The 10,930-nt window shown below is 47.1% G+C and overlaps 2 protein-coding genes across 2 annotated transcripts in view; both read right to left on the bottom strand.

Annotated features, from left to right (window-relative positions):
* Positions 1 to 255: 255 nt before the first annotated feature.
* Positions 256 to 2,532, bottom strand: LOC109395461 (cytosolic carboxypeptidase 4-like; the record flags this gene model as incomplete). The annotated part of the gene is made up of 3 exons (XM_019666461.1): positions 2,527 to 2,532; positions 2,325 to 2,441; positions 256 to 867 (listed from the first exon to the last, which is right to left on the bottom strand). Coding segments are annotated over exons 1-3 (735 nt in total), but the record flags the coding sequence as incomplete, so codon positions are not given.
* Positions 2,533 to 9,594: 7,062 nt separating this feature from the next.
* Positions 9,595 to 10,930, bottom strand: part of LOC109395460 (cytosolic carboxypeptidase 4-like) — a 206,909-nt gene continuing 205,573 nt past the window's right edge. Inside the window, exon 9 of the mRNA XM_019666460.1 lies at positions 9,595 to 9,693. Within this exon, the coding sequence (XP_019522005.1) occupies positions 9,595 to 9,693 (99 nt within the window). The remainder of the gene's footprint in view (positions 9,694 to 10,930) is intronic.

The raw sequence follows: 10,930 nt of genomic DNA, 5'->3' as shown, positions 1-10,930 counted from the left end.
GAGAAAGGGACACGGCCAGCCGTGGCCTCAGCAGGAAGGCAAAGAACAATGTGATGGACCAAGGCTGTGGAAAGGACTCAAAACCAGTTCTTACTCAGTCGCTCTCATGCCCAGTAGATTTGTAATGACATCACAAACACCAATACAAACAGCACAGGACCGTGTTTTTCAGCGTGTGCTCCCCAGACCAGCAGCATCAATGTCACTCAGGAGCTTGTGCAAAATGCACGTTCTCAGGCTCCACCCCAGACCTACAGGGTCAGGAACTCTGAGGATGGGGCGCTGGCAGCCCTGCAGGTAACCTTGATGCTTGTTCAACTTGGAGAAGCGCTGGGGCAGAGGACAGAAGCATGGGCCTCTGCGTGGGACCCGCCCTAGGCCACAGTGAACTCTTAATACAGATCTCTCGTCTTCCTCCTCCTCGCTCATTATCGCGGCCATCGCNTGTGTTTGCAGAAGCTTATCTATTACTTCAATAGTTTCTCTAGGCCTAGTGAAACTGGGAAAGGAGGTGCTCATCATTGGGCAGGAAACCATATCTATGTCCCAAGCGTCCTCCTTGAGGAAAGCCTGAATGTCAGGGATTTCATTTCCAGAAGAATCCGTTCCAAGGCCACTGGGTTGTGCATTTTGGTGCAGGCTCACTCCAGGTCCTTTTTTGGAGGCTCGCTGCATGGGGGACCTCCCTCTTTTCACCATGCTCAGAAGGGAAGTCTGGGCTGTGTCTTCTCTTTCTTGCTCCCAGGAGCTTTGGTCCATATTTGAGCAATGCTGCTTTGGGGAGGCGTCAGCTGGAATGTGGTGGTGGTGGTTGGCATACTGAGTCCCTTCCGAGTTCAGATCGTCTCCAAGTTTGGGCTGCAGTTCCTTCAGGGTTAAAGCAGGAAAGACTATGTCAGTGTTCGCTTTCAGGTCTAGAATACAATCTGATCCCTGTCTTCACTCTCTGGGTGCAGAGCTAAGCAGAACTGCTGTGAATTGGGGAGCTGTTCCCAAGGTCAGCCAAGGAAAGACTGAGCTTCAAGAGTCAAATCAACGGCAGAATCACAGAAACTCACACTTCTAAGAGGCGTTTTGGTGAGTCTAGTACAATCCTATACAGTCCGTGGATGCCTTCTGCAGCACCCCTAATAAGCTACAGTTTGATTGAACCATCTCATTTACAGGGTCTTCTCTGCACCCCCAAGGCACTGCCTTTTATTTGACGATCATTCTAATGATTTAAAAAAAGGCTTCTTTACACTGAACTGAAATTTCCTTCCCTGGAATTTTTGTCTGCTGATCCCCTTTTGCATTCTGGAGTGAACTAGAATATATTAATTCTCCTTTCTCCATGTGACTTAGCTTACAGCATTCGCTGTGTCCCAATTCATGATTTATTAAATGGCATCAGCAAATAATGGACATGAAAAGGCAGGTCTAGGTTCCGGCTGAGTGGCTCAGTTGGTTAAGAGCTTACTCAAGAGTGCGAGCTCTGAGCAACAGGGTCGCTAGTTCAATTCCCACATGGGCCAGTGAGCTGTGCCTGAGCTGAGCTGCCACTGAGCTGCCAACAGGTGGCACATGGTTCAGGTGGTGAGAGCACGTGCTCTTAACAAGGTTGCCTGTTCGAGATGGTGGGCTACGCCCACCCACAACTAAAGACTGAACTTGGCACCTCAAGCTGAGTTGCCCCCAGGTGGCTCAGGGGATAGAGCATGCGCTCTTAACAACAAGGCTGCCGGTTCGACTCCCACATGGGATGGTGGCTACGCCCACCCGCAACTAACTGAACACAGCACCTTAAGCTGAGTGGCTCGACTGGACTTGGAGCTGAGCTTGCTGCACCCTCCACAACTAAGATTGAAGGACAACAACTTGACTGTTCCCCATCCCCAATTCCCCAATAAAATATTTATTAAAAAAAAAAAAAGAAAGAAAGGAAAAGGCAGGTCTAGAAAACAGGCGGCAGCAACAGCAGTGGCAGCAGCTGCTAGCCACCGGGTTAACATCACCAGGTGTGAGGGTCTCCATTTGCTTCGACTAACAAAACTCTTTCAGTGCGTGGGGGCAGGGCACCTTGGCCACCAGGCAACAGGCAGCAATGCATACCTGCATCCCCCTTCCATCCCAGGCATCGGGCATCAGATAGTAGCCTGCACCATAGCTCAGCCACCTTTTTCACATCCTTGCTTAGCTTTCTGCTTCTCTCTCAAAAAGATCCCAGAAGCATACTGCAGGCGATGAGAAATGCTTTCCATCTGGAGACCTCTGTTGGGCCTCCCAGGTTCTGCAGAGAACCCACCACGCATCACCGAGGAGCAGAGCCACAGCATATGTCCTACCTCAAAGCTACAGGAGAGCTCAAGACACATGGCCTTGTATTGCATCAGTTCCTCTTCAGGGCGGTCGAGAGCAGGTCTGGAACTCAGCTCGCTCACATCTGTTTCCAAGTCATCATCCTACAATGGGATATTCGAAAAAAATAATTCCAACCAAGAACACCACCCTGAGAAGCATNAACAAAACGCCAGGTAATCAGGATACGAGCATATTCCTCTTGACAACCTCCTTCAAAAACAGGAGGTCCAGGATCACACGGCTGTTAATCTGAAGTTCGGCTCTACCCCTCCCCAACTATGTAATTTTGGTGAAGCTATTTAGCTCTTCTGAACTATATTTCTGCCATCTGCAAATATCAAAGCAAGATTTTAAAAAATAGAATTAAAGCATCAGCCTGACTAGTCCATTATAAGGAATAAATGCACAGCATAACTCCTGGCACAAAGTATGCGCTCAATAAATGGCAATTCCCTTCCCCAGAGGGTGACATCCAAACATCACATTCCTTTCACCAGGGAGGGCACCCCAAGGGCTCCTGAGAGAAGCGCTGGGCCAGTCATCTCACATGATCATCTCATTTCCCTCATGGGCATGCTTTGAGATACGCATTCCGTTCCTTTTACAAATTAAGACATAGAGGCTGAGAGCAGTCAAACTCGTAGAGCTCCTATCCCATCCCGCGTGACAAGGGCTGGGGTTTCCAGGAGGGGTGGCGAGGGGTTAAGAAATCACAAGAGTCAAAAGTAAAGTTTCTGAGGGCCAGGGTCAGACTGAGAGAGCAAGCCCTGATCCTGGCGGGCGAATAACTTCTATTTACAACTGTCAATTACAAAGAAGTCAATTTGAATATCTATACCCAGTTAATTGATTCGATTAGACCGGCAGCTGCTTCACCGAAACTCATTGTGATCAAGCACACCAGTTGTGCTTTCACACATACCTATGATCCCCGGTATGGCCTCAGCATTCCAAGACACTCCCTTATGACTTCAAAGATCAGTGCGCGGGCGTCGCCAGCTGCAAGGCGTCAAGCTCATACCTGGCACGTCTAGGATTCCAATGGAATCTCCACCTGCCTCCAACACTGACATCCCACCTCGTTATCCCCAAGGCTCTTGGTGCTGGTTAGTGCACTTTACACTTTTTTGCACCCAGATGAAAACCCTGAACTGTTACCACAAGAATCAGTCACGTGAGGGAGGTTTCTGAACACTTAATGGAGATTCAGCAGGTAGAACCCCCAAAGCCTCAGGGACTTCTTTCACTTGGCTCAGCCCTTCCACCCAATCTCCCTCCATCTCCTCTGCTCCCTCCCAGACCCCTAACTTGTGGTGAGAGTTGATTTTTAACAGGAAACTCGAGAAGCTTTGAAGGCCCAATGAACGGCCCATGGGTCTTTGGGTCACTGGAGAAGATGTATGGGAACCTTCCAGACATCCAGCCAGCAACTTCATGAGGCCAGCTCAGAAATCGGGCCCCACACATTAGTGCAATACCATTGAGAAGGAGGGAGTGACTCATTCTGACTGGCTTCCTCGCCCAGCAGATGCAGGAGTGCCTTGCTCACATAAGAGGTACAGCGATATATGGACTGAAATATAAGCTTAGTATCATTGGTCATAGAAATTACACTTATTATTAGTTCAAAGAAGAAAAACGATAGGGAATTAGCTCGCAGGTATTTTGGTGGTTGTTGTAGAATAGCTGCATTTCAGTACACTTGGCTACAAATTTTGGTTTTAAGCAAATCTTGTTTTCCCATTGATGGCCTTCGTAAAATTAAGAGACGCTTTTCCTAAGCTCCAGGAATAGTGGGCTGAGAAGGCTGAGAGACGATGCTTCACAGCACTGTTTTAAATCTAGACTCATCTCCTGTTCCTTTTACTAATCACCAACTCTTTCTAATACCTAGTAATCCCAAACCATAGGGATTTCTCCACCCTTAGGCATCCATCGTGGGCCTCTAATTCTCTAGAGCTTTCTCTAGTTCTCAGACTGTACCAGGTCTAACGAAGGGTGCTTGGCAGCAGCGCTATGAGAGAATGGCCCACTAACGGTGACATACCCCAGACTCCAACCTCCCCGATTCGGCACTCTGTGGCCCATCTGATGAATCCATCTCATCTCGCACTTTATCAGTTCTAAGGCATACATTTTTTTTCCACATTTTAGCACTTCCAAAATTAAGATGCTCCTTTATCAACGACGGATTTTTTTATTATATCTGGCGCTTTTTTTTTCCCCCCACTCTTAGTGCTTTTTTTTTCCCCCCCACTCTTAGTGGCACATAAAAAATGGTGCATCTTATAGTCAATGGCAGCTTAGATTTGAGGCAAGAGCATGAATTTTTCAAGACTGTTAGTTTGGAAATTCTCTAAAATGAGTTGGTTCCCAGCAAGAGGCAATCACTTGAGAGGTATGCTCTCCGTGTGCAAATATGCAGAGACACTTGGTGCTGAAAGTCAGATCCTGCTGTGGCTAGGCACACAGTCAATCACCAACTAAAACCATGCTCCTATACCCAAAACCCAAGGCAAAGCATTGATTCAATCAACAAACACCTATTTGGCAACTACTACGTGTGAGTATGTGCCAGGTACTATTGTAGGTGCTGGGGATACAGCCGGAAATGAGACAGACGCAGTCTCTGCTGTTAGGGGGCTTGCATCCCCGTCGGGGAGCTGGGGGGGGGGGTGCAGATCCAAATAGGCACACAAAGAAAGAAAAAAAAATAGGTAATCTCACATAGTGGTAAGTACCTCAGGGAACATAAAATAGTGAGGCTACAGTGACTATGTGGGGCAGCTACTTTAGATTCGATGGTCAGGGAAGACCCTTTGTTGAGGAGGCATTTGGGCTGAGACCTAAATGATAGGAAGGAATCGGGATGTGGCGCTCTGGAGACAGAAAATTCTAGAAATCTCAAGAGCACAACAAGTGGAAAAGCCCGGTCTTGCAAATAACAAAAAGTGTGGGAGCTGAGGCCAGGAAAGTAAACCAAGGAGAGAGCATCAGGCCACTGAGAAAAGGAGTAGGGGGCCGGCCGAGTGGCTCAGTTGGTTAAGAGCGCGAGCTCTGAGCACAGGGTCGCCGGTTCAATTCCCATACGGGCCAAGGAGCTGCCACTGAGCTGCCAACAGGTGACAGGATGGCTCAGCTGGTGAGAGCGTGCACTCTTAACAACAAAGTTGCCGGTTCGACTCCTGCATGGGATGGTGGGCTATGCCCACCTGCAACTAAGATTGAACACAGCACCTTGAGCTGAGCAGCCGTGAGCTGCCAACAGGCAGCCGGATGGCGGCTGGACTTGGAGCTGAGCTAGCTGCGCCCTCCACAACTATGACTGAAGGACAACAACTTGNCATCCACCCCGCTTCCACTGATGCTCAAGACCACCTACCAAGGCTCATCTAAACTGAAGACGACTTTATTTATGACATCACTGGGCTGGATGAACCTCTGGACATCCTCAAATATCTTAATCCTGAAAAGGAAGATTGGAAACATTTTAAAGGTTCGTCCTCACTCATCCTTCGGTTATCTGGGAAGGACCCTGAGAGTCATCAGAGAGACAGGGAAGAACAGCTTAATAATGCCCCAACCTCCAGCTGAAAGAGTGCAGAAAGCACTGGCCCTCTTTCCTTTTCTTCTTTATAATAAATAAACCCACGCTGAGCGGTAGGAATGGAGGAAGCACTGATGCTGAAGCTCGGTCACAGGATGCTTGACTTGAAGGCGAGCTTTGTCAAACATTTGGGTTCAGAGACTTTGCAGGTTTCTGGTGGTGTGAATAAGGGGATCCTTGGCACTAAGGCATTTCCGAGGGAGAAGTTGGGGTTATTATTGGCTGTTGGCATCCTAAGGACTGGGAGGCCCCAATAAGCTTTTGGACTCATGTGTCCCGTATATTCCTTGGATTCTGTCTGCTGCAGACGATTAAGGTCAATGTTTTGTCTGAGAAACACCAACGTGTGGAAGATTTCATGGAAGACAGAGGAAGGAAGCCCAAGGGATCTTTCTGAATTTCTGATCCAGGTCTCCGGGGTGGGGTGGGTAAAGAAGAAAGGGAAGATGACACGAGGCTGGGACTCAGAGGGCAAATGTCCTATCGGGGGGAAGCTGTTGCCAGGACAGCCGCTACACTATGTCTGTCAGGAACGTGAGCATGGCGAGTAGCATGCAAGGGCCAAGGCCAAAAATGTCAGCCGGGAGCCCAAACGGGGCAGCTCTTGGGATCCACCATTGATTTGCTAATGACATGGAAAATAAGTTAATGAAACTCTCTGGTCTGCACACTTTGCTCCATTGCCTGAGCGCGTGCATACTCCATTTTATTTTCAATGGGAAATAATTCTTTTTTCTTTGGCTTGAGCAATTTTCATTTTCATCTCCCTTTGCTGAGCCAAAGGCGACGCTCCCCCCCCCTGCACCCCCTCCAATGGAATCCTCAGTGATACAGAAGACTATTCTCCAAGCCAAGCCAGAGTCTATATGGTTGGGACTGTGGGGTGAAGGTACACCACCTCCTCTCATTAACGAGGGACCAGACGCCAATTGGCAATGAACAAGAAAGGAGATCCCAAATAATCCAATGCCTGTTTTTTCTGAGCACTTTCCTTTGAGGAATGATGCAAGTATTGGGAGAAATTGGATTATCTTTCCTGGTCGTAGTGGCTTGCAATGGATATGGGGTAAGGGGTGGGATTAGAATCATCCAAGGGATTCTTTTTCGGGAAACACATGCCTCCCACTACCCCACTTGGTTCTGAAATGTCCTAGTAGAGAGGCCAGCTTATGTGTTTGGCCCAAGTTTCCTAAAGGGCTCTAACATGTTCCTGGCGATGCTCACTTTTCTACAGAGAGCACGACTGTGATACACAACCATTCCTCCTAGAAAAACCATTACAGGAAAAAAGACAGCTCTNGAAACTTTTTTTTTTCTGCTTGTTTGTCAAATTCTAAATTGTCAGGCTTGGCTGAGCGCCACTGAGATTTCTGACCCTTTCTGCAGTTGGTTTTACTTTTTTTTTTCTTTTTTTTTTCAACATTTCATTCAGCCATGACCCTGAACTGAGAGTGATGAGCTTTATTCATTCGGTGATGTGTTTGTGGAAGGTTTAAATCGCCTTCATAACCTCCTTTAATGAATTATTCTTTTGTATCGAAAATATTTCTCTTCTTGGCTGGTCCCGGCCACAAAGCACTCGAGTTTTTTACTGCCTAAATGAGGTTCCTGCCTATCCAATATCTGATGTTTAAAAGAAAATTGAGGATTAAGTAGGAGGTATGAAAGGAAAGAATCGCCTGCTGAAAAGATGCCAGAATTGCAAAGAAAAAATAGTGCACAGTGGCCCCATGGGCAGTGGGAGGTTAAGGGCTTTTGTCTTTTATCTATCTAAGAGTAAGAGACTAATAATGTGCTATCCTGATGACCGTCATGCTTTTGTGGACGGGGAGGAAGATAATGGGAAAAAGAGAAATCTTTAATTATCTGAAAGAAAAATCCCTTATCAAATTCCAATGATTTTATTCACAATTTCCTGTTAATCCTCAACAAGCCGTCATGTTTACTAACATCTAAAACAGCTACACCTCCATCCCTCCCCACACACACACATCAGTCAATCTTCCCCTGAGAATGGCTTGGAGAGTTTTGCAAAAAGTCAATATGTATCTAAAATCCGACAAGAAGAGATCCATCAACCTGAGGAAGAGCAAATGTGGAGAAGAGCCAAAGAACGAAATGAGGGTCACAGGGATCAGCAACTCACGGGAGTTTTACAAGATTTGAGAGAAAAACACCGCTTCTGCAAGGGAGCCCAAATAGCGAGGGGGAAAAGGTAGGGTTTCGCTCTTTGAGGTCAGCTCAGGGATTGGGGAGCAGAAGAGGGACAGGTCCCCAGTCCTCTTCAAAATAGACCAGCTGCACTTTAGTTTGCTTATATAAATGGCTTCCTCCTAAGATTCTCTTGGGAAAAACATTCCTGCTCCTTAATTAAAAAAAGAAAGTAAGAAAGAAAGAAAGAGCTGGCTGAGTGGCTCAGTTGGTTAAGCGTGAGTTTAAGAGTGTGAGCTCTGAGCAACACGGCTGCCGGTTTGATTCCCACATGGGCCAGTGATGCTGCACCTGAGTTTAGCTGCCGCTGAGCTGCCAACAGGTGGCAGGATGGCTCAGCTGGTGAGAGCATGTGCTCCTAACAACAGGATTGCCTGTTTGATGGTGGGCTATGCCCGCCCACAACTAAGACTGGACTCGGCACTTTGAGCTGAGCTGCCGCCCGGATGGCTCAGTGGATAGAGCGTGCGCTCTTAAAAACAAGGCTGCTGAGTTCGACTCCCGCATGAGATGGTGGCTCCACCCACCCGCAACTGAGACTGAACACAGCACCTTGAGCTTAGAGGCCACAAACTGCCCACAGGTAGCCAGATGGCAGCTGGCGCCCTCCACAATGAAGATTGAAGAACAACAACTTGGCTGGTCCCCTTCCCAATTCCCCAACACTGTTCCCCTCCCCCAACTCCCCCATTAAAAAAAATTAATTAAAAAAAATTCCTAAGTAGATTGGTTTATCTTAAAGTCCTTGGAGGATGGAGGTGGGATGGACAGAGAGGAGCTCTGAGGGTCTTTAATGCCTCACCCCCCAGCCCCTCCCTACCCCATTTTAAAGGTGCTCTGGGGGCCCCATCTCCACCAGCCCCTCCCTGGAAGGTTCCTGCTGAAGGTCTTATCTGGCCAGTTTTCCTTTGGCAAATCCATGAAATTATCCTTGTCCTCTCCTCCAAATGACCCCCTTATATTCCATTTCCTCCTCTCTGTCTCTCGATTGTATCCTCCCAGGGTCTTGCTTGTAGCTACTTCTCAGTCTGAAATGTGATTTAGTGATATCCTTAGCTTTACCCCAGGCATGTCCTCACTGGGTTTCAATGTTTTTCTCTAGCGCAGACCCCACCGATGCTGCACATTTTCACACTCGGGCTATTTAAAAGAAAAAAAAAAAAGGAAAACTAGAAGGGAATATGCTGATATCAACCGTACTTATGGGAGAGACAAAGATACTGATGATCCTATTTGCTTTAGAGATTTTAGATTTGATTTAGACCTTTCCTGGAGCTTTTATTCCTCACGTACATATTCTGCAGTGAACTTGGATTCATTGCAGAGGCCAAGTTGGCAGCCTGCCGCCGAGTCAGGAGCTGGGCATGTTAGCAGCCTCAGCTGTAGGAATGGCACATGCAAGCTAGCGCGGACCTCTGAGCTGGCCTATAACTGACTCAGGCGCCTTGCTGGGCCTGCTCCATGGGCAGACCNTGCCTCAGGATCTGAAGCACAACGGAGACGATGGGTCCCAAGCTTTTGTCATCCAGGCACTTCTGAACAAAGAGAAGATGACGTCAGTTGCTGGCATCTTGTAGAGAGACCCTTTGTTGGGATGGTATTTCAGGTAACGCATTACACATAGGCTAAGCGGACGGTAGACAGCCCCCGTGGACACTGTCTAATTTGAATATGCTAATAGACATCCTCTGTGTATGTCTAATTTGAATATGCTAATGTAGAATTTTGTCTAATGGAGACTGTGCTTTGGTCCAGTGTATAATCTGCACTTTTAATTCTCTTTCCCAGCTCATATGTCATTGGAATGCATTTAGACTTAAAATAGACTTAAAAGTCTTTCAAGAAATTCTGCTCCTAGGGGGAGGTGTTGTCCCGGATGGTTGGGAGAAACAGAGGTGAATGTCTCCCTTCCAACATCCACACGTTGTGAACGATGGCCTAAGTTAGAGAATGAGTAGCCGAACTGAGGGAAGTCTCCCTTTTCTCTTTCAGCTGTTATCCAAACAGTAAAACGTGAAATCTGAAGGAAAGACTCAGTGAATCCCAAGTACCTAAATTAAATAGCATGCCTCTTCTCAAGGCTCACAGTGCTGGTCCCTGTTGGTACCCACCGAAAGCAAAGGAAAATTGCGTTTCCAGATGTAACATGTTGATATTGATGTAACAGGACAAGACCCTTCTTTTTGGACACCATGAAAAATATGAGAACAAGTTTACTAAATTGAGAGAGAGAGAGAGAGTTGGGAGACGTTCGGTTATGTCTTTGGCAAAAACAGGGGCCGTTTGCTTCAGCCTCTCAGTAAGTGTTTTGTCTACTAAGCTTTCTTGGTACAGAAAGTTGAGTAGTGTGAGCCTTCTGCTTGATATTCCTAAGGGGTTTCTGGCAAAGCTCTGAGGCCAACAAGTCACCGCAATAGATACGGAGGGTGCTGAGAACCTGCCACAGGGCAGAGTGACTGTCCCTGGTCAGGTCACACTAGGGTACCTTCAGACCCACATTACACATAGCTCCACATGAAAGAACATGAAGAAAAATAAATATTCAGCCATGAATTCAAGCTACCCAAATGACTCTAAAAGAGGATCAAAGTCAGTCCACTTTCAAAACAGAAATGTCTTAATACATTCAAGAATGCTATTGGGTCTTCAGGAAAGTCGTGACGCATTTTTCTATGTTTTTCAACGCAAAAATAAGTCATGACTTTCTCGACAACCCAATATCTCCTTGGCTGTGTGTTCAAATGGTACAAACCTGACCCAACAGCAGGAAAC

The sequence above is a fragment of the Hipposideros armiger genome, unplaced genomic scaffold (assembly GCF_001890085.2).
Source record: "Hipposideros armiger isolate ML-2016 unplaced genomic scaffold, ASM189008v1 scaffold_471, whole genome shotgun sequence".
In the NCBI taxonomy this organism is placed as follows: domain Eukaryota; kingdom Metazoa; phylum Chordata; class Mammalia; order Chiroptera; family Hipposideridae; genus Hipposideros; species Hipposideros armiger.
The sequence above is the reverse complement of the archived record's forward strand: the minus strand, read 5'-3'. Positions and strand labels throughout refer to the sequence as shown.